This window comes from Chelonoidis abingdonii, chromosome 11 (assembly GCF_003597395.2).
Source record: "Chelonoidis abingdonii isolate Lonesome George chromosome 11, CheloAbing_2.0, whole genome shotgun sequence".
Taxonomy (NCBI): Eukaryota; Metazoa; Chordata; order Testudines; family Testudinidae; genus Chelonoidis; species Chelonoidis abingdonii.
Genome location: NC_133779.1, coordinates 2,387 through 27,004, shown reverse-complemented (window position 1 = coordinate 27,004; position 24,618 = coordinate 2,387). Strand labels below are relative to the sequence as shown.

General features: G+C 39.4%; 1 protein-coding gene across 3 annotated transcripts in view; it reads left to right on the top strand.

Moving 5' to 3' along the window:
* The window catches only part of LOC116819218 (leucine-rich repeat and fibronectin type III domain-containing protein 1-like protein), a 207,251-nt gene extending 182,861 nt beyond the window's left edge, over nucleotides 1–24,390 (top strand). For all 3 annotated transcript variants that reach the window (XM_075070532.1, XM_032770767.2, XM_032770768.2), the window contains exons 3-4: nucleotides 5,469–6,863; nucleotides 22,678–24,390. In XM_075070532.1, coding sequence (XP_074926633.1) covers nucleotides 5,488–6,863; nucleotides 22,678–23,191 — 1,890 coding nt within the window. In that variant the 5' untranslated portion in view covers nucleotides 5,469–5,487 and the 3' untranslated portion in view covers nucleotides 23,192–24,390. The remainder of the gene's footprint in view (nucleotides 1–5,468; nucleotides 6,864–22,677) is intronic.
* Nucleotides 24,391–24,618: the final 228 nt, after the last annotated feature.

Sequence of the window (24,618 nt, the reverse complement as noted above, 5' to 3'; positions counted from 1 at the left end):
AAATGATCACTAATAAAGTTTGCAGATGACACAAAAATTGTGGGAGTGGTAGATAACGAAGAGGACAGGTCACTGATACAGAGGGACTTGGATTGCTTAGTAAGCTGGGAACAAGCAAACAATATGTGTTTTTGTCATAAACAGATAAGAAAAGTTAATAGCACAGAAGTACTTTATATCTCTTTGACTATAAAGGGTTAACAAGTTCAGTAAGCCTGGCTGTCACCTGACCACAGGACCAATCAGGAGACAGGATACTTTCAAATCTTGAGGGAGAAGTTCTGTCTGGTTGCTGTTATATTTGGTTGTTGTTCACTCTTGGGGGCTCAGAGGGACCAGACCTGCAACCAAGTTTCTCCCATCTCCCTGATTCAGGTTCTTATAGATTCCAAATAATATAGTACTGGGTAGATGGCGAGTTAGTTTAGTTTGTTTTTTTTTTGCAATGTGCATTGGCTGGAAGGAGTTCATTGTGTATTGGTGAAAGGAGTTCAAATTTATATTTTGCTGAAAGTTTTTAATTTGTATTTTGCTTAGGCTGAGGGTATTCCAGTGGCTATAGCTAAAAAAACCCTGTACCTATATTTCATTAAATTTTATAAGATAATTTTTACTGTTTTTCTCTCTTTAATTAAAGTTTCTTGTTTAAGACCTGAGTTTTTTTTATTCTGGTGTGAGACCCAGGGGACTGGTCTGGATTCACCAGGATTGGTGGGGAAGGAGGGTAAGGGTGAGAGGAGAGGCTATTTCTCTCTGTTTGTCGATTACTTTCTCTCTCAGGAGAGTCGGAGGGGAAGAGAAGAGGGGGAAGGTGCATTTTCCTCTCTGTTTTGTGATTCAGGAGTTTGAAGCACAGTATCTTTCCGATGGTACCCAGGGGGGACTGGGAGAGCAACGGTGGGGGAAAGGTTGTCACTTCCTTGTTAGATCCAGAGGGTCTGTTCTGGGTTCCCGGGGCCGGTTTTGGGGGGACCAGAGTGTACCAGGCACTGGAATTCCTGGTTGGTGGCAGCGCTACAGGTTCTAAGCGGGTAATTAAGCTTAGAGGAATTCATGCTGGTACCCCATCTCTTGGATGCTAAGGTTCAGAGTGGGGAATTGTACCATGACAGTTTTAATACTACTAAATGTAAATATATATATCTAGAAACAAAGAATGCTGGCCATACTTACAGGGTGGGGAACTCTATCCTGGGAAGCAGTGACTCTGAAAAAGATTTGGGGGTCATTCTGGGTAATCAGTGTGGACATGAGCTCCCAGTGCAACATGATAGCCAAAAGGGCTAACGTGATCCGTAAATGCATAGGGCACACAGCCACTGACTGCAAATGGAATGTATTTTACCCTTCTGTTGCAGACGTATATGTTCCTGGAAGTTTAAGATATCACAGGGAAACAGGCATAACGATATATGGAAATGCCATTATATTTTTATACATCTCACCTCATATGACATGGAAAAAAAGTTCTGACAGCAGCTGAAACTCCTCACCCCACCAGGAAGGGAGAATTATTAATGAGTTTACTGGGATGAAAATGATAAAGGAAAATGGAGGCTGAATGTCAGGAAAAACTTCCTGAGTTAGGTTTGTGAGGATGTGGAATATTCTCCAAAAGCAAGTAGTGGAAACCCTGTTGTTTGTGAAATTTAAAACAAAACTGGGTAAAACGCTGGAGAATACATGTTCTCAGCAAATCCATGGTGAGTTGCAATTTTGTTTGCAATATGACTTTTGCAAATTTTAAAATGTAGTTAATCCCAAATCTTTTTTATTGAATAATATAACTACTGTATGTTCCTCTTTAGTGATTTTTATGTCTGTTATCCTGAAATAATTAGAACATAATGGATACTTAGACTAATGTGCTGGATGTCAGATGCCATGTATATCAGGGGATATGTATTTTTGAACGTATACATATATTTTAAAAGAAAAGAATTTCGTTTTGCTCCTCACAGTTATAATTTTCCTGAAATCGCAACGATTTGTAGAGTAGGGTAGTAGAATGAAGTACTGCAAAAAACAAAATTAGAAAATTGATTTTTTTTTTAAACTAGCAAATGTGTTTTCCAGAAAAACATGTGATATCACATTACTACAGTTTTTCTGCAAAGAAGTTTTCTGGAATTCTGTCCTTTTCAGATATACCTTTAAAGTGATTTTAAATAGAATATTACAACTTTTCACTTTTCCCCATTTGACAATGTATTATAGAGACTTTGTAATTTAATTTGAATAAAATATATTTTCTTAACGCTGAATTAGTATTTTAATTACATTATCAATTAAATTTTACATTATTTTTAATTTATTGTAATTCATTGTGAGTATTATCATCATTGTACTAGTTATTATTATTTTAAAACTTATTTTATCTTTTTCCATTACTACCAGTGCTCCAGATATGGAACTAACTCCTGATCAGCTAGGATAATAAATTACTTCTTGGAGCAGCTAGTCCTGGAACCCACAAGGGGCAGGGCAATTCTTGACTTAGTCCTAAGTGGAGCACAGGATTTGGTCCAAGAGGTGTATAAATGAACCATTCAGTAATAGTGATCATAATGTAATTCAATTTAACATTCTTGTAGGCAGGAAAATACCAAAGAAAGGATGCCTTCCACACTTACTGGTGACAGAAAACGGAGCAGCCAAGCCTCAGCCCGCTCCACTCCGCCAGCTCCCAGCGGCAGAGTGGAGCTGGCTGGGGCCACATCACTCCGCTTCCCACTGCCAGTGAGTGCAGAGGGTGTCCTTTCCTCAACCTCCCTGCACTCATCGGCAGTAGGAAGCGGAGCAGCCCAGCCCGAGCCAGCTCCACTCTGCCAGCTCCCAGCTGTGGCGCTCCAGTTTCCGCTGCAGGTGAGTGCAGGACCTTTCCCCAGCGGCCCCCCAGCGACATGGCTGGGGCCGGGACAAGGAAAGCGGATCAGGCTGGGGCCACGTCATTCCACTTCTCACTGCAGGTAAGTGCGGGGGGTGGGGGGGATCCTTTCCCCAACCTACCCGCACTCACCGACGATGGGAAATGGAGTGCTGCGGCTGGGAGCTGGTGGAGTGGAGTGGACTGGGGCCAGGCTGTTGCACTTCCCTCCACTGCCAGTGAGTGCCTGTCGGGGGTGGAGGGGGAGGGTGGATAAGGGTCGGAGCAGTCAGGGGACAGGGATTGGGTAGGGGGTGGGGTCCTTAGGGTGATTAGGGACGGGGGTCTCTGGAGGGGATGGTCAAGGAACAAGGAACGGGGTGCAAAGGAAGTTTGATATAGCGTGGTCTCACCAATAACGCAGTGAGATTTTTTGTCTCCTGAGAACCGCGTCATATCAGGGTAGAGATATATTAAGAGTTCTTTGAGTGTGTCAAGAAGCATGTGGACAAGGGTGATACAGTTGATATAGTGTACTTGGACTTTCAGAAAGTCCTTAACAAAGTCCCATACCAAAGGCTCTTAAATAAAATAAGCAGTCTTGGGAAAAGAGGGAGGAACTTCTCATGGATCAGTAACTGGATAAAATATAAGAAGCAAATGGAAGGAATAAATAGCCAGTTTTCACAATGGGAAGAAGTAAATATTGGAGCCTATGCTATTGAACATATTCATAGATGATCTGGAAGAGGGGGTAAATACTGAGGTGGCAAAGTTTGCAGACAATACAAAATTATGCAATATATTTACGTCCAAGACTGACTGCAAAGAGATACAAAGGGATCTCACTAAACTGGATGATCGGGCAACAAAATGGCAGATGAAATTCAATGTTGATAAGTATAAAGTAATGCACATTGGAAAACATAATCCCAACTATATTTACAACATCAGGGAGTCTAAATTAGCTGTTACACTCAAAGAAATCTTAGAGTCATCATGGATAGTTCTCTGAAAACATCCACTCAATATGCAGCAGCAGTCAAAAAAGCTAACAGAATGTTAGGAATCATTAGGAGAGAGGTAATAAGGCAGAAAATATCATAATGCCACTGTATAATTCCATGGTACTCCCACACCTTAAATACTGCATGCAGTTCTGGAAAAGATACAAGGAAGGGCACAAAAAATGATTAGGGGATGGAACAGCTTCCATGTGAGGAGAGATTTTCTTAGAAAAGAGATGATTAAGGGTGAATGATAAAGGACTATAAAATCATGAATGGTGCAGAGAAAGTGAATAGGAAAGTGTTATTTACCCCTTCACATAGCACAAGAAGGTGGGGTCACCTGATGAAATTAATAAGTAAGCTGTTTTAAAACAAACATAAGGAAGTAGGTCTTCACGCAACACACAATCAACCAGTGGAACTCATTGCCAAGGGATGTTGTGAAAACCAAAGGTATAACTCATTTTAAAAAAAGAATTAGGTGAGATCATGGAGGATAGGTGCATCAATGGCTATTAGCCTAAATGGTTAGGATGCTCCTTAAATGTCAAACTAGCAGAAGCTGGGATTGGACTACGCGGGATGGATCACTCAATAATTGCCTTACTCTGTTTGTTGCCTCTGAAGCACCTGGCATTGACAACTGTCAGAAGACATGATATTGAGTAGATGGACCATTGGCCTGACCCAGTGTGACCATTCTTATGTTTTTAACCTTCTTAACACAGCCTGTCTATTTCCCCAGGCATTTAGGAAAGAAATGGAGTGAAGATTTGAGGAGTCTTATTTTTATTATGCCTGTCCTGAGTGGTTACTGATGGATTTTTATTTATGACAGTGGATGTGCAGCCCATTGTATGTAATTTGTCCTTTTCGGTTATTGTACATTCTGGTATTGTTGGACTCTCATAGGCTGCAGTCACAATCAGAATCATTGTGTTAAGTGCTGTATCACTCACAAACAGGGCCCCAACTGGGAAGAACATAAAATCTAATTTAATGTGAAAAAGAATGTTAATTTGGGCTGCTCATAAAACATCTCCTAAACAAAGAGTGTGGTGAGAGAGACAACTTTTACCTCTGTAAGCTTCAGGTCCCTGTAAATGAATAGATCCTATGTAATCCCCATCATTCAATATTTTTTTCCCTGGTATTTACCTCACTTGCTACCACCATTGCGCAACATTTCCTTCTAACTTGTAAGGCAGGACAAGTCACATCCAAAGCCATCATTAATGCTTGTTGTGAAGAGCTAGCTCCTGAGGAGTGGTAATTGATTCTCAAATAGCAGACCTCTCCTACAGTCTTATCACACCTCTGTTAACCTCAGAGAGCAATGTACTTTTGCTTTACAATCAGGCCGATGAGTTCTTATGATAAGATAACCAGATCAAGTGAGCTAAGAATTTTAATGGCTTAGCTCAGCAGATTCCCAGGCTAACATTATCAATTAAGTTATTTCAGTAATGCCTAGAATTGCATGTCTGATTTATTCAGAAGCCATAATTATAACAAATGTTTAGATGTAAATGATCTTTCAAAATTTTTGTTATTAAAATGGCTTTATCTAGATTTCTTGTTTTCTCCTTTAGGTTTGCTGTCTTTCTTACAATGGAAAGGCTGGTTATGTATCTATTGGTTATTAGCACTGCTGTGAAGGCTATGATGTGTCCAAAGCGGTGTATGTGTCAAAACCTATCTCCATCCTTCACCATCCTCTGTACGAAGACTGGGCTTCTCTTTGTGCCCCCCAGCATTGACAGGAGAACAGCAGAACTAAGATTAATGGATAACTTCATCACCACACTTAGAAGAAAGGATTTTGCAAACATGACAAACCTTATTCACTTGACACTATCAAGAAATACAATAAGTCAAATCATGCCTTATGCATTTTTTGATCTTAAAGGCCTTCATGCATTACATTTGGATAGTAACAGACTGACGTGTATCAATGAGGATCATTTCAAAGGTTTAATTAATCTTCGCCACTTAATACTCAGTAACAATCAATTGAACTTTATTTCTCCTGGATCTTTAGATGACTTTATTGAAACACTTGAGGACCTGGATCTATCATATAATAATCTTGTTAATATTCCTTGGGATACAATTGGAAAGCTTTCTAATGTCAATACAATCAGTTTGGATCACAATCTCATTGAGTTTGTTCCAGAAGGAATCTTCTCAAATCTTCACAAACTTGCTCGATTGGACATGACATCCAACAAATTGAAAAAAATTCCCCCTGATCCCCTCTTCTCCAGAATCCCTGTGTATGCTAAATCTAAAGGGTCTCCATTGTCCTCTCTGGTGCTTAGCTTTGGAGGGAATCCTCTACACTGCAACTGTGAGTTAGTGTGGCTGAGACGCCTTACCAGAGAAGATGATCTAGAAACATGTGCCTCACCACCAGAATTGATGGGCAAGTACTTTTGGTCCATTAAAGAGCAGGAGTTTGTCTGTGAACCTCCAATGATAACACATCGAACGCCAAAACTGGTGGTTATGGAGGGCCAAAGTGTCTCTTTGAAGTGCAAAGCAGTCGGTGACCCGGATCCCTATGTTCGCTGGATTTCCCCCGAGGGGAAGTTGGTCTCCAATACATCTAGGACAATCTCCTATGAGAATGGAACTTTGGATATTTTGACTACTTTTTTGACAGAAAAAGGTACATTTACCTGTATAGCATCAAATGCTGCAGGAGAGTCTACAGCTTCTGTTGAACTTGTTGTTAATCCTTATCCTCATCTTGCTAACAGTACCAACTGTGACAAAGATGCTGAGTCTGGGCCTTCAGACATTCTTATATCTGGTAAATCAAGTTTCCCTAATGAAACTAAAGCTCAGCAAGAGAAGAAGGTTGTGGTTGCTGAGCTGACCTCATCCTCTGCTCTCATACAGTGGCCTTCCCAGCATCATATCCCTGGAATACGAATGTACCAGATTCAGTATAACAGCTCTTCTGATGATATACTAGTTTACAGGTAATCCTATTCACATAGCAATTCAATTGTCATTGTGAACTAACAAATAAGAATAAGAGAAAATGGTTGAATATTTCAAATTCCCTGATGTAATGCTAGATATGTTGTAGGCATTAACTGTGTAATGCAAAGAGCAATGGAGAAATGCTTTTCATTGCCTGGTTTCCATTTGTTGTCTCCTGTTACTGAGGAATTATAATAAATATTACTGATAATACGTTACCTTCTATGGCGCCTCCCATCCAAGGATCTCCAAGCACTTCATAGACAGGAATTAAGCTTTACAATCCAACAGCCTGTATGAAGTTGATGAGTATTCTCCACATTTTCTAAACGATATAGAGAGAGAGGTGAAGTGGCTTGCCCAAGTTCTCACAACAAGATTGTGGCAGAGTAAGGAATTACAACCCAGATCTTCCAACTGCTGGGCGTGGCCATGGACTAATTTCATGAGCTTTAGCAGAGTTACTTGCATCAAAATGGCTCCCAAGGTTTCAAAACAGTTCCATTAACTAGTTAATGCAGTGACTTTGAATCACAAGAATGGTGACTTTTTGCATATGGATAACATTGAATCCATCTGTATTTTTAAGCAAAAGATAAGTGAAATATCACTTACATTTTATGCTAACTAAATATGTTTCTGATCCATCTAAAAATATAGGGGAAGAGAAAATATTCAGAATAGTAAATGTAGGAACTTGCTTTATGTATCTGTATTATATATACTATAAATGTACTCTAGGGTGACCAGATGTCCCGATTTCATAGGGACAATCCTGATTTTTGGGTCTTTTTCTTATATAGGCTCCTAATACCCCCCACCCACTGTCCCTATTTTTCACACTTGCTGTCTGGTCACCCTAATGTACTCATGAAGATATATATTTCTAATTCGTTGTCTCATACACATTATGGCACATGCCCCTAATCAGTTTCCATCATTGCATATTTAATTTATACTACTATTTTGGGGATGCACTGGGCTAAATTCAACAGCGTGAATTGCACATGTAGTTGAAATGGTAACATACGGTATTTTGCACCGATATGGCATTTAGAGGCTCAGAAATACCCATTTGGAGGATTGGGGGGCAAGTTGTAAAACTTGTTTGGCTCAACTATTTGACCCTCATAGATGTTGATGGGCATCATGCAGATTGTGTGTGTTACTGCTCCCATTTGCAGTATGTGCTCTGTCATTCTGTTTATAGTTCTTTTTGCAAATAAACTGGGAAGATTATAGTTGAATCAGGAACTAGCATTTGAGCATATCAATCAGTATTTCATACTGTAGGTTCCAGAAGGATCACAACATTTCTTAAAATAATGGTCCTAATTCTCCTCTCTCACCAGTTTTCCCGTATTATAATGCCTTTGATTTCAACTGAGTTATTCCCAGTTTATACCAGTGTAAGTGAGAGGAAAATCAGGCCCAGTAGATTTAAAATAGACTGGATAATGCTATAGAAAATATATTACAGGGAACAGAGCTACACTGAAAAGGGTATGGGATAGATGCTACAATGGGACTTTTTGTATCTCTGATTTCTGCTATTCTAAATATAGTCCCATCAGAAACCTAATGTTTGTTTTTCTTTTAAATATAAATAACTGTTTTTACAAGTCCTTGAGGTAAGGTTTACAGGTGGAATTTTAGAACTTGCGCTCCTAAATCACTTAGATCTTTTAAAGATAAACATTTTCTAGCCCTATGAAGACAATAAACATTCTGCTGTTGACATATCCTGAGGTAAAATGCAAATTTTTTCTGCATCATTTGTCATGGGTAGAAAGGTGTAATCTCAAGCTAAGATGCCTTTACTCAGCTCTGAGTAGATAATCCAGAGAAGAATGTTGCTGAAAACATTTCCTCAAATGTCTAGTTCTTACAGGGACTGCAGCATGCGAATATCTGTAGGCTTGTATTGCTTATTTATTCTCTTTGTGCCTTGATGAAAACCTACCACTGAATTCTCGGAAAATTCAGTTTTTGAAAAATGGAGAGCAATGTACTCCATACCGAGAAGTTTTAGTACTTCGTTTCGTGAGAAAAATAGTGGCATGAAATATGAACCCCATGAAGTAAATTACAGATAATCAGAGTAAAAACTATAAGAAGTTGATTAGCTTCAGTGGGCCACGGGACAAATTTGTCCTAAGGTTCATAAGAAAAGTGTATTAATCTTAGACAAGATGCTGCAGGTAGGGGTTGTTTGGGCTGTTATTTATATCATACATTAGAATTATTAGGGAAGGCCTGTGAAAACTGACAGAGTGCAGATAAGCACTGCCACTGGATAGGCCTAAATCTCCAATAAATAAGTATCTTTCCTTCACACTTCTTGGTTTCGTTAGTGATCTACTTTGTGGGTAGTGCTAATTTTAGTAAGGGGTAAAAGTGTGTCTGCTGTTGACTAACTAATGGGAGGTGGTGATTCTGTATCAGCTCTTGAATCTGTGAAACGCTATGAGCTGAATTCTTTGCAAAAAGTTCCCTTTGGCATACAAGAGTCATTTTACACCCTTCTTCATCTCCTGGAATAATGGCAAGTTAGATACTCTGACATATTCCAAAACAATGGGGACAGTTTTAAATTATGCCCATTGAACTTTCTAAATCTTTATAAATATATAAATGACTCATACAATCTCTTTAATAAGAGAGTCTGAAAACAGCTAAATTAATTGGTGCTACTAGATTACGTTGTTCCTAGATGAGAGTTTGTTGGAAGAAATGTTTTAAAAATGTCTTTGCACATTCCTTTCACATTTCACAGCCCAGATCTCTGTAAATGGAGAGGCTCAGTTTGGCCACAAAGCTATCATGGAAATTGTTTCAAATCACAGAGCAATGATTCCAAATACTAAAATATAATAATCTATAGTATAATAGGCTCCTTAAAGATTGAAATTCATATGTTGTTCAGCTCCCACAGTGAGTAACTAGCAAATACAGATTCTTAACAGAAGTGTTCTACAGAATTGACAGAGACTGGTAATTGTGCTTTAATTCTCTATGCGTGGTTATCTGAGATATTGTTACATTGTTTGTGCCATGTCATAAATGTTTATGTTTAGTTGCATGGATTAGTCGGTAGTGCAGAATAATGAGAACTAGCAATCTCCAAATACCATGCTAATCCTGTGTGTTCGTGGGCCAGTCACTTAACCATGGCATGATCCCAATCTGTGAAATAGAGATAATGCAATCAGTCTGTTTCACAGGAGGATGGTGAGGATAAATTAGTGATTGTGTGAAGATGTAGAGCTCTGCGATGGACATGTAGTGGCTCCCTGACATTACACTACTGCACTAGCTTCCCTATTTAATATAATTTTAATGATGCTCATTGAAAATAATTAGGGGCTAAAAGTAAATGATGAAAATACATCCAAAAATATGCAACTTTTCTGACAGTGATGTTGGCAGCAATCAAGGGCCTGATCCTACTTTCTAGCATTTTTTTTTCCTAACACAGAAATAACTCCAGCTCGAGTCCCCACCCAGTTGCCTGGGAACCTCTGGGCACCATTGGTAGGTACCATTGATAGGCATTTTATTTCCTACTCAGAAGCACAGTAATCAAAGAGTTTAAACATGAAAACTTTATCAGGAAGAGGGAAGGGAAATGACAGGGCAACTTGTTTAAACCTTAAATCTTTACTGTTTCTACCACTGTAGCCCCAAGGTGCATGAGTCACTGTCCCCACCTATGTCCATTCTCAAAATGAGCCATGAGTGGCTAATGGGACGTTATCACCTTCCCAGCTCCCCTCTCACAGTTAGTTGGCCAGACAGTCCCAAGGAGATGCTGGGCTTCGATTGCCAAAGCAGCTCTGGGAATCTGCTACTTGACCAGCTATAGTGACATTCAGCTGTGATGCTGTGTTGGGGAGGTCTCAGCAGAGTTCTTCTGCAGATGAAATGGGGGGCTCAGAACCCTTCAGATCTGCTCCCCACAGAACCAAACAGCTGTTCCCTGTACACTCAGCCCTCAGCAACACCAGTGAAAGCTCTCATTTAGTGGCCAAATTGCTACTTTCCTCCATTGTGTGACTGCTGATTGGTTACTCTCACCTAGATGTTGCTAGTGACCTGGATCAGCTACTCTGCTGTCTACCGATGGTTTCTCAACTAGGATGAGATTTGCTGCCTAGCTTTGTCCATACACTGTAGTTTCTGGTGTAGGATTAGATAAACTGCTCTGTTTTTATCATAGGATACAGCTAATACTTTTAGCTCAGTTCTTTCAGAAAAAAAATAGTGCTATAAAGAACAGTACACAGAACCTTTACTATTTAACAGACAAACTCACCATCAGACTGAAATCAATGATTATCTTTTTCTCTTAATTTTTCTTGGGGCCTCTTACCCAAGCACAGCAAACATTACTCTTCATCAGAGTGACACTGAATCCAGTCGTTGTCCAGGCAATACCCAGGTGGTTCACAATAGGGTCATCTCCAAAATATCAGCACCAAGTACGAAGTATAGCCAAATTATTCTCCAGTGCCTCCCAAAACAATCCACAGATAATATGTAAATGAGGCACTGCCTCACTCAGTCAACTCCCCTTGCGTTCCAGGCAGGTGACAGCAAAGAACACAGTTGATATGTAAATCAGGTACTGTGGAGAATGCAGTTAGTATTTAAATAAAGTTTTGCCTCACTCAGTCCGCTTTGGCAGGAGATGCCAGCAGAGAGCCCACTCACTTACCTTCCAACTCTTGTAGGCTTCAGGCCACAGGGCATACAGATATAATTGCTTACATTATGCACAAACTAGCTCTACCTCTCAGCATAATTCTGTCCAAAATAACTGTGTGAATAGAAAGTTAAGTTTAAAACCACATAAATCAGGAAAGTCTCCTTCTCCCCGCCCCCCAAACTGTGTGCCACTTTTTTTCTTACCAGATCAGTTTCATGTTGGTTATTAATTTAAGAGACCAATTATTTCTCTGTGTGTTAAGAGGAAATTGAAATTATGCCTGATATAGATATCTGTACTCACAGGTATATCTTATATATTGATCTTTGACTCATGAGTCAGTTTGCACTTCCTTGGCAAACGCTCATTTTTTTCCCTGGTGGTTGCCACCTTGTGGTCCAGAATCTAAGCTATCCTGTGTTCCAGTTCAAATAGGAATTAATTCAGGGAAGTCCTATGGCCTGTGTTATGAAGGACATGAGACTTGATCATAATGGCCACTTCTGGCCTTATCTATGACTTTTATAAGCTGTGAATCTGTGTAAAAAAAAAAAAAAAAACCAAAAATATATTCTTCCTCATGACTGCAAAACAAACATTGCAAGTATGATCCGTATGTAAGGCCAGGTCTACTAGTGTGGATGCTGATTATACTCCAAAACTGTGCTTTTATTGGTATATTTTATTCCAGCCTCCCCCCACCCCCAGCAAAAAAAAAAAGCTATAATACCAGCAAAAGTGCAGTATAATTGCATCTACATCTAGGGCTTTTGCAAGACTGCTATGTCAGTCAGAGATCACACTTCATCACACCTCTGACCAACATAACTATGTTGGCCTAACTGATGCAGTGATCTCTGCGTGAGTCTGCAAACAGCCTAAAACAATACCTCTAAGTGAACTGCCCCATCAATATTAATTGGTGATAACTGAGAAATTTAATAACAGTTAATGGTGTTGCCATTTACTTTATTTCAGTGCTGATCACAATACAGAGGAAAGAAAAGGTCCAATCAGATCATGAAGATCTGCATAGTGGATGGTATCTCTTTGGCAACACAGATCAGCAGAGTCTGGGACGAATAACATCATTTGTATTTTTCTAGTCTGACCCTTGCTTTGTGTATACAGTATTATACATACAGGCACAAGATGAGATGTGTTGCATATTTCTTACACACCCAAAACTGTTTCTTACATCGCTGGGTGCACTAGGAATCCAGGATAACGTCCAAAATAAGAGAGAAAGAGAGAGCAATTACAACCTTGCAAAACTGTCATGTGTTACCTACCAGTCCAGGCACACACAAGCCTTTCACCGTCCTTTACCATGATGACATAGAAAAGTGTGAAAACTAATTATATTTTACTTGCACATCAAAATGATAATTGCTTATATTTACTGGATTATTACATGCAATTTCAGTGATGTTTTATTTATCCTTTTTTTCACTCTCATTAGTATTTAAAATATATACATGATGCTTTCTGTTGCCACATGCTTCTAAAGGGAGCAACATGGATTTACACTGAACTTAGGTAAAAAACAAATGAACCATTATATCAAGGAGATGTTTGTTTTACTTGAGAGAGTTGCTTATAAATGTTTAACTGAATGTATTATATTCATTTCCCAGGTATCATGTCTGCTTGATGCATTTTGTTGAGAATCTGCAACTCAGCTATTATGTTTAAAATGGCAGTTGCTAATGGTGCTCAGTAGGATACGTGTAATTTGAGAGACAATTATAGACTAAAATTGTGAAATATAACAGTGGTGAGATGAATACTGTTTTCATTCATTAAGCAGAAGGAGGCCATAATTACTTCTCAGTTCATACATACCACCACTATGTATGCTATTATGGATATACGCTGGTGTTTACGTATACTGTAGGTGTATAGGAGAAAAATTTTCAAATGTTTCTAAGTCACTTAAGCACTTTTGACAGTTTTACCCTATATATTATGTACATATTAAGCATTAAATGTTCAGGAAGTAATTGTTCCATTGGACTTCAAATTATATTTGCATAACTGTGCGTGCAGTCAAGTTATAGCTGAAGTCTCCAGTGGTTTAATATTTGGAAATGCTTATTTATTATAGGAAATGCTCCAGTTCTCCAATTCTTTTACAGTTAAAATGACTATTTTAATGGCATAAATTTCTCCATGCTCCAGAGTACAGTACTTAATGCATGTTCCAATTGGTTTTGTATGGTTTCATCTAGAGGGAAAAATCAATCAAGTTTTTCACTCACTGGTTCATTTATTTTCTCAGTTTCAGTGGTGTGCCTTTATAAGCAGGAAGATAAATATTTTTCCCTTAAAAGATTTGCTGTAGGATATTTCAAGTTAACATTGCTTTTTTCTGTGTAGTATATAGTATTTATATTTCTTTCTAGGCATCGATATTTTATGTAATGTCCCTTCTGTGACATTGAGACAAAGCGTGTTACAATATGGCTGAAAGTGAAACCATTTTCAATGTAACTTGTAGTTTTGTTAGAAACCAATTTATTTGGATTTAATCATAGAGGAACAATTAAATAACATCTTTTTAAAAAAGACTAGCACACACATCTATTCACCTCCCTACTCTTATTTGTTACATTGAAAATTGTGTGGTGTTTGCTATGTTTATGCTTTCTAATATACCATTTGGAGACAAGCCAGTTGTTTGTTAGAGAAGAAAGGTTTGTAAATCCTGTAGCCTGCAGCCTAGTAGAGAAGGGAGGTAACTGAGTGAGAGCTCTGCTGACATCTGCTGGAGAGCAAGGGGTGATGACTGAGCAAGGCTGTACCTTATTTTGTGTTCTCCTCATTTCTATATCCAGGGCCAGCTCCAGGCACCAGCGAACGAAGCAGGTGCTTGGGACGGCCAAAGGGAAGGGGTGGCACATCTGAGTCTTCGGCAGCGGGTCCCTCAGTCCCTCTCAAAGCGAAGGACCTGCCGCCAAGTTGCCACTGAGGAGTCGAACGGTCGAGCTGTTACCGAAGTGCCGCTGATCGCAGCTTCCCCCCCCCCACCTCCCCTTCACTTCAAGTGGCAAAAAAGCCTGATCCGGCCCTGTCTATATCATCTGTGTTCTCTGCTGTCACCTGCTGGGAAGCATGGAAGTCACCTGAAGGAAGCAGTGCTCTATTTACATATTTACAACTATGGATAGTTTGGGGACATTGGGGTACAACTTGGCTAAATTTTGTACTTGGGGCTGATATTTTGGAGCTGACCCTGTTGGGAATCACCTGGGCAATGGCTGGCTGATGACTGGGATCAGTATCACCCTGACAGAGACTGGTAGTTGCCAAGGTTGGGCCAGAGGCACTGGACAGAGTCAAGATTCAAGTAAAAAAGAATGTGTGTGTTTTTTGTAAAAGCAGCAAAGAATCCTGTGGCACCTTATAGACTAACAGACGTTTTGGAGCATGAGCTTTTGTGGGTGAATACCCACTTCGTCAGATGCATGGGTTTTTTGATTTATTGCAAGTATTATTTCTCACAGAATAGGGAGTCTGGTGGGTCTGTTAAATCACTGGACCCTTTTCACCTGAAAGTGGTGAGGTGAGAGGTGTAGTTATCTTGTTTGGCTAGAACTCAGCTGCAGTTCCAATCATATGGACACTAGAAACAGAGCCTCGCAGCAGTTCTGCTCACCTGGTCAGCAAGTAAGTTGTGCCAAGCAGTAGCTGACACCACCAATAACTTCCTGCAGGAAAACAGCAGGTGGAGTAAAGCAGCAGTGGAGCCCATTTCCAGCAGGAGAGTAATGGACTGAGAGCAAATGTGTGGAAGCAGAGGCTTTTGCAGCATCAGTCTAAACTATGCAGTAGACTCTGGTGCAACCACCCTGTCCTACCTACAGAAATAATTCTAGCAGGACAGGTGTTGAAGCCCAGGATGCCTATTTGTTTCAGGAATGAAGGCTGACATTTGCACACTGTCACAGATACCTTCATCCAGGCAGCATCTATTAGCCTTTGAGTGAAACAGGGGAACAATTGAACAAGAGCTCAAAAGCCCCAAAATTGGGATGCAAAAATTTCAGCGAGAGGAACAAAGATTAAAATAAAAAAAGAAAGTAGGGACTGAAAAGCTCAGGTCAGGAAAGAGGCTCAAATGTGTCAATGACTTTGGTACAAGACTCTTTTGTGGTGACAGGGGTGTGTGGGGGGGGAATAATGTGATGATTCCATCACAAGAGGAGGGACACTATCAAACTAAGGATGGTGATCACTGATCTATGTGCAAAAACATGTAAATTAGTTTATAGGAGGGATCTGCAGATGTGGCAAGTGAAGGTGTGCAGAAAGGGTGCAAAGGGCATATTCTTAAATCTTATTTCCATGCTTTTCTCAGCAGACTCAATAAGCCTAGTGGTTAGGGTACTCACATGGGAGGTTGGAGAGGTGGGTTCAAATCACTCCTCCAAATCAGGCAGAGTAAGGATTTGAAAACCGGTCTCCCACACTAATAGGGTCGGGGTCTCTGTCTCACTTTTGTTTGTCATGAGAAAGTGCTGACCTGGCTTAGGCAGCCAACTCCTAAGGAGAGGTTTTGTGGCTGTGAATTTTAAGTGGCAATAGTTGCCTCTCCCTTTGGATGGCCCACTGGCTGTCTTAGGTGGCTCTCTGCTCATCTTGCTGGCTTCTTAGGCCTTCTGCATTCCCTTTCTCTGGTGACCAGGCTCCTCGTGTCATGCATGAGGAGCCTGGGTGCTTAATCCAGGGTCTGAGGGTTCCACTCGGTAGCAAAGCACCTAGGAGCTAGGAATTGCAGTGTTCAGCCACACCTAAATCCTTTACTGCATCTAGCCCTACTGCGCTTTTCCACTGTTTCTACCTTATCCTGAAAAGCCTTATTTTCCTATAGGGAATTGTATGCGGCGTTAAACTGGTGACTATACTTAATAATGTGCACTTCTCAAATTGCATCACTAATTTCACTATTCTTATACCCTATTATGGGTTATTTATTCATGCAACTGTTTAGTTCATCTTTGTGTCATGGCACTGTTTGCTTCTCTAACCTCCACTCATTCTATCCAAGTGTCGTTCTTTCTGATTTAGTTAGTGGACAGCAATCTTTCCATTACAGAGAGAACATTCAAATCTAAGATCCTAGGATGCTGTTTCCTATGACGTTCAGGCATTTTGGAGAAGGAAGTCCCAATGGATGGTTTTGTTCCATAGTCCTTGGGATTTATTTAACTGTAATGAATAAGGATCAAACACTGTGATTCTTCTATTGAAGAACACAGCACAATTTTTCTGAAAGTGAATTGGAGTCACATTAGGATGAGTCCTTTAGGCATCCGCATCGCAACTTCCCTTATATAATCTTTTCCTATGCCATGGTAGTGGGCAAGGAAGTTTTATTTTCAGCCATAGGATCATCCAGACCAGAGGAACTCTTCTGAATTGCCGTCAGCAGCCTCAGCACAGTAACAGTTTAAGATGTAATGTTGTTAAGAACTGTCAACTTCTTTTGCACATACTCTTGATCGTACAGACGCGCCCCGGGTTAAGCAAACCTGATTTACACAAATCCGGACATATGGAAAAAGTTCTGTAAGGTCCTTTTCTTTTTTTGCGTAATTGTCGGGTATACATTCCTGACTTACGCAAAATTCGACTTACGCAAGGTGTTCCAGAACGGAACGCTTGCTTAAGTCAGGGAGTGTCTGTATTCAGATTTCTTCCATTCAGGGAAAAATGTACCTTCTATATCAGTTGGTGTTCAACCAGTTTCATTTACTGGGTAAATGGGTATGGTCAGAGGTTGTGACCTTTTGTGCTGACATCCTCCAACTTCCATCCCCTCTTCCTCCTATCCTGTGTCTTATTTTCTTGGATTTTCATCAAATCTTGAAATTAACTGCATTGCATCACCACAGCAAGATGAGATTACCACAATCCTGCCCCGCCTAAGGAGAAAATTAACAACCAGTTGACATCCTTGACAAGAATGTGAACCAGGATCCAAGCAACAAGTGTTGTGGCTGACCTTACAGCCAATGTATCCATTCATGACTGACCAGCCAACTAGTGTTCTAAACAAATCATCACAAAAGCCGTATATCCCCCTCCTTTTCTCCTGTCTCTCCTCTGCCTTGTATCTGTCTGTATGTTAAAAACACAAACAAATACGCTTTATACATAGGACTGAAAGTAAAATTAACCTTTTCATCGAAGAAAGGTTGTTCTGAAAATAAGAGACTGATATTTTGCCTCCAAAAGGAGAGACTTCAAAGATTTTTTTTTTGCATAATCACTGGTTTAAATGCTTGTTTTAATTTCTTGCGACTGATCAATAAACTTTCAACTTTAGATTGAATGCTTCTGGGTGTTTGCGAAGAAATCGAGTAAACCAAGGCCTCTGTAGAACATGCCCTCCACACTCTTCAAACCTTTATAACACTGTTTAATGTTGGACAGTGAAAGAATTTATAACACTGTTAACTCTTCTGACCTTTGAGATCAGTACAACAGTGCTTATGAACAATTTATACAGTTAGAGCCATGCTTGGATTCCTCTGAAAGTGCACAACTTCAGAAAGAGCAATTACTAATCAGACTGTAATTGGAGGAACAGTATGCTTTGTCTAAAAATAAATGATTTATTTGACAACCTTTATACTAAAATTAATAGTTTTGTCAATGTACAACCAATAGCAAACTAATTTCCAACTAAACTTTCATACAAGTAAAGGTAATAAAGCAGTCAGACTCAGCAGATAGTTAGCATGAGACAAAAATCATCAGCTGTCCTGAGGCATTAAAAAGAAAAGTAGCCCAGCAAAGTACTTATTCCCCAGAGGTATGATTATCTCACATAAACACAGTCCTTCAGTTGTCTTATTGCTATTGTGAAATGTCTTTCATGTGAATTAAATTATTTAAATAAATGACATTGATCATTGAAAGCTGCTAATTTGAGATAGAATAAGTCCACTCAGTGGTTCATATATTGGTCTTACCCCATTTAGAATCACGGTATGCCCTAAATCTAAATTCTTTTATCACTCAGATTGTCAAGGATTATATGCCATTCATGTTACATTTTGCTACAAACCTATAACACAAAGTCTATGCAGCTTAAAATGTTAGCAAGTCAAACTAAAGTGGACACGATCACTATGGAGCTGACATTTTCTCAAGTATATTCTAAGTACTCAGATACCATGGTGATGAACACACAATACAGCTAGAATATGTCTGTGCACCACATCATAGCTGACTACAGGAACGTTACCACTATTCATCCTTTTTTCTAGCCATTGCTCTTGGTTATTCAAACAGGCCCACAATGCATTAAATACCTCCAATTATTATTATAATAAAACAATTTTATCACAATCATTTATAAAATAAATTATTCAATTAACTGAATATCCAGTTTTCCATATATTAGATTACCCTAAAAATAAAGATAACAAGCCAACCTTCTAGACACTGCAGTTCCAATCACCTCAGTGATCTCAACACCTTCAAGATAAGGGGAGGAGACTTGTCTGGATTTTGTTCTGACTTTCTAAGAAGCCAAGGTAGCAACTTTCCCTTGATGCATGTCTGTAACTTCTTATCCTGGGTGTTACACGTGCACGCAAGGAATACTATGGCTCTTCTAGTTTACAGAGCTAGAAATGGTCTTCAAAAGAGCTGGCACATCTCAAATGTAGTATGTATTGTTGTTTATTTAATGTGTGTATGTCGTGCCACAGGACAGAAAAATCCCATTGTTTGGAAGTATCTGAACTTGTTTACGCCACATCTATTCGTTAATTACAAAGAATATAGACGTGCGTCATTGGCTGCTAAACACTTCATTTTTCTAATACACTACCTACTGTAAATAGCTTTTAACGCTAATTAATCAAACTTTTACACCAACCCATTCACAATAATGGAGTACAAAAAGTTAAAGGACTGAAGAAAAAAAGCAGCATTAAAGACTGCTGAATAAGCCAGATAGTACAAAGAGTTTGAATAATTAAATATGTTACTGTCCCTGGAAGTACCTTATTTTGTTTGCTGAAAATTTCTGTCCAAGACGGGAGCGTTGGTAAAGGCTGAATTCTAGTAGTTCTTGATGGCTGCTTTTAGCATAGTACTTCCTGTCTGTTTCTCTTGTTCTTTATGTGGCTTTCAAAATAACTTTATCAGAAAACTAGTGCATGTCAAAGACAGTTTATTTTGCTCTGCAATATGCTGACAGTTTTGTCAAAATGTCCAGGAAGTTTAGAATCTATCTGCATTCTGGAATATGCTCAAACACAGAATTTACTAATATAGGAGAAGTACGACCCTCCAAGCTATAATCACCCCAGAAGTCAATGGCAAGTGAAGATTTTTGTTGTCTTGTCATATTCAGCCCTACGTAGTGAGGAGGTGGAACTCGATGGTTACACTGATTTCCTGTTTTAGTGAACTAACACCTAAAAAAAAGATAAATATCTAAAAACTGGCTGCTGGTCATTTTTCTCTTCCAGTTCATTCATTCATTCATATATATATTTTAGCTGCAAAGATTTTCAAGCTAAACCAACTCTCTTCTTAATTACTGAGTTTTCTTTTCTTTTCTTTCTTTCAAGACAGAGCTTGAACATGCAGGTTTGTTTACATAAAATAATTTGCGATGAAGCATACAACTTTTTCATGCAGTCCAGTGAAATGCATCAATTAAATAAATATAAAATTCTGTAGCATGTTGGAAATAGTTAACAATTGACTGCTCACAAATATACGTTAATTTTAAGATCAGTAGAGAAGTAGTTAGAGAACGAAGTAGAGAGTAACTAAGTAAGTAGAGAAGTAATTAGTTTATGAAATCACTGGTACTAAATAAGTGAAAGCTAACTGAGAGGGAGAGTGATTTTTTGCTCCCTCTGTTTAAAACTCTGTTTTAGTTTGTTTTTGTTTAAAATCTACTTAACTCAACAGCCTAACAAAAAAAACCAAAACAAAACAAAAAAGAAAAAAAAAGAGCTCTTTGCAAAAGGGTAACACACACTTTTGCTACTTAAATTCAAAGAAACTTCCCAGTCCAGTTCTGTAGGTCCTCTGAGGCAATCTCCCACCAAAACAAGAGACACAAGACTTGATATTCCTTACATTTCTAAAGTTACAAACAAAGTACTCTTGCATGCTTTATACATCAAAAAGTAACAAAAAAGGGGAAATATCCAGAGGATTATTTTTCCTTTGTAAGTACCTTATGATTTTAATACATTAGTGCTCTCTAAATATATCTGGATGCAGATAATAACGTAGTGCTGCTCAAAATAATGAAAACACAAAAGAAAAATAATTAATACAGAGACATTTCCCCTCCAATTTTCAGTCAGGTCTACTGACTACAGTATAACATTCCTTTAACCAGAACATAGTTTCTGGAGTTAGGTAGAAACTATATTAAGTTTCCTCACAGGTCTGATTATGCAATGGTGTATTTTGGATCCTCATTAATTTTCCAACTTGTCACCTGGGCAGCAGTTTGTTTAATGTTACAGATAACAGTATTAAATAAAAAAAATAATTCTGCAGATGTACACTTTTTATGTAATGATTAAATTATAGAAGTTATGAGAACGTAACTTAAATTATAGCAGTTGCAAGCTTGTATACAGATGTTCTTATTGGGCTTAATGGGGACAATCCTAATTTTCAAAGCTGAGCATGTTTAGACTAGTCTACAATTGATTGGGTGACTACATAGGAATAGCCTTTGTTTTATGCTGCTTGTTTCTTTATAAATGCTGATCTTAACTGTGTATGTGTGTGTGCGCGCGTGTGTACGGAGCTATGGTGGGGTGAGAGGACTTCCCCCAGCTCTCTCTCCCAGCAGTAGCACCTGGGCTAGTGGGGAGAGGCGCCCCTCCCCTGACCACAGCAGGTCTGGGCTGGGGGAGGCTCTCCCTGGCCATAGCAGCTCCGGGACAGGGTTCGGCCTGGGGGAGGGGCGCCCAGGCTGGGGCCGGGTTCAGGCCACAAGGAGGGGCACCCCGGCTGCAGCAGGTCCAGGACGTGGCTGGGGTTGGGGCATCCCTCCCCCAGCATGTCTGGGGTGAGTTGGGGCCGGGGGAGGGGCACCCTGGCTGCGGCAGGTCCGGGCTGGGTTCAGATCACCCCTTCCCCTGCTGTGGCAGGTGCAGGGCTAAGTTGGGAAGGGGCACCTCACCTACAGCCACAGCAGGTTGGGGGCTATGATATTTTGGGGCTGGGGAAGGGGCATCTCTCCCCTGGCTGCAGCAGGTCCCAGACGGGCGGGTTCCCTGAGTGCTTGCATGGTGCTAAAGTAGCTGCTGCACGGCCATGCAGCTTACAGAGAACTTATGTGTATAAAAAGTTTTTTCATACATTACTGCGACAAATTCTCAGATGGTGTTAATTAGCGTAGCTCGATTGATTTCTGTGGAGGTGTGCTAGTTTACATTAGCTGAGAAAATATATGTCCATAGCCTAGAGGTAGTTGACTTGCAGTTTGAGCTCTGTTTTTGATTCATGCTTCCATTAGCTCACTCCCTGGCACTTCAATGAGACAACATATAGTAGAGTTATACTACCATGCTTTGTAGTCATGTCAGATTTCATACACTAAGCAAGACTGGCTCTGATCAGTACTTGGAGGAGGGACTTCAAGGAAAAGATGTTCATAGAACATGCTCATCTGTTATGCATTAGGTAGCTGCTTTTATCTTCACTGTTATGGCAAGTCTCTTCCAGTTCAGGTTGCATTTCTTATTCCATGTCTTTACTTATTCTTTCTTTTTTTGCAAAAGGGAAATTATCTTTAAAGTTCACTGTAAAGTAACATTCAGGTTAAGACTGCACCACTGTGTACAATTGCTATGCACAGAACTCTGTAAGCTTGCATCACAGAAATGTAGTTACTTACATGCAATAGGTGCAAATTCCTTGTGCTATTTACTCTGTAGTATTTCTCCAGTAATGGGGGAGAGCATGTATTGTGAGGTAGAAGACAAAGCGGGAAGAAGTAAAGTTACTCTGTGGACCATAGCTTTGAATTTCTTGACCAGGCAAAGCATTTTTCCATGGTGCATTGCATTTCAGGCATTTATTTTACCCGTTTTCCCTTCTAGGATGATCCCGGCCATTAGCAAATCCTTCTTCCTGGCTGATCTGGTTGCAGGACGTGAGTATGACCTTTGTGTTCTCGCTGTTTATGATGATGGACTGACATCTCTAACTGCAACCAGGGTGATTGGGTGTGTGCAGTTCACCACACAGGAAGAATATAAGCAGTGCCGCTCTCTTCATGCCCAGTTTCTTGGAGGAACCATGATCATCATTATTGGTGGAATAATTGTGGCTTCCGTTCTTGTTTTCATCTTCATTCTTCTCATGAAGTATAAAGTCTACAACAACCACCACAAAAATAAAAATACTAAAGTTATTAATGTCTGCTCTCAGACCAATGGTAGTCAGAGTGGGTCAATGGCTCATTCTGGTTCCAAACTCACAGAGAGATGGGAAAGTTTACATCAGGAATGCTCAGGAACTTCCATCAAAGGCAAAACTGTTGTAGATTTGGATTGTGAACAAATGACTCTTACTGACACAACCTTTTTAACAACTGAAGCGTTATCTCAATAGCAATGTGACAAAGCAGGACACACCACACGAGCCAAGGTGGTATCGCTTAAAAGATTTTAATGCAAGTGGTTGTATTTTAAGCTTCACTACTATTGTCTATTTTTAAGATCAAATGGTTTAAAAATATTTTTTTAATCTGTAAAACAGGTCCTGCATTCTTAACTATTTTTGTTTCAATATATTAAATATAAAGTGTGTGATTTACAAGATTTTTTTTTACTGTTTCTTTTATAGCATACACTTGTGGTATTGAATCAGAAGCATAACTATATTCTGACTTGGTTTGTCTTTAGTAAAAATGCACTATTCATTCATTCAGTTACCAACTGGCAGCAAGACCAACTCTCAGGAACCTCAAACTTCTCTGATAGTTGAGTCATTTACCAGTTCAACTACCAAGCTGTTAATGAGCAATGAAATGTTATAAAAAGTTCTCAGCTTGTTAATCCTGAGATGTTCATCAGTCTATGTGCATTGTATATACATGTCATCCACAAAAGAAAAAACTAAAGGTTCCTCTGTGGACAAAATACTACTCCAAATAAGGAAAAGAAAATTGAAGGATTTTGACATCATCTCGCACTATTCAGTGGTACGGAATTGCTGGCATATATTGTTTGCTTTGTAAAGGCTGATATTATTCAAGACTGTGCCTTGAAGACCCTTCTCTTTCTTTTCAGTTAGGTTTACCTCACCGTAGACAGGGAGGAGCTCCCACTTTTATCCTTCCTAATTTAAGTCTCCAGAAAGCTACTTAAATTAGAAATGGCGTGTTGTGCACATCTTTGCCAAACTGGAAACTGTGTACTAGTCTCCCACGCTCAAATTGTGTCAAGTGTCAACCAAGTTAATCTGTCTCTTTTTGGTATGTTTTTAGAGGGAGGACCCACAACTTAAAGCTCTCCTCTCCCAACATGCATTGCACTATCTCACTGTGTGGCACTGCATCTTCAGATAACATTGATAACCAATCTCTTATTTCTGTAGTACTGCATGAAGCATAATGTAATTGGCCAAAGGATTAACTGTGTAAATGTTTATGTGCAATTCATTTTAACAATTCATATTTAATAATTAAATCTTCTTTTTGTTTAAAGGGGTACTGTCAGGTCAAAATGAGTCCCCAAATCAGGTTTTTGTAATGACTTTCTACAAAACCTAAGAGCAATCCATGAGTTTAAATAAATTGTTGAATTAAACAGCATTCCTCTGCACTGTTCTAGCATGTGAATTTGAATGCATAATTACTAAAAAACAAACAAACAAAAAAAACCCCCTACATAAGTAAAACTGACTAGTCTCTTTTTTGTTGACCAAACTGAAAGAAATTATGTGACGATAAGGAACAAGAAGGAAGGAAATTACTTGAAAAGTTAATTTCCAAAACAAAACAGTTTAAATCTTTAAAAGGATTGTGTCATCATTGA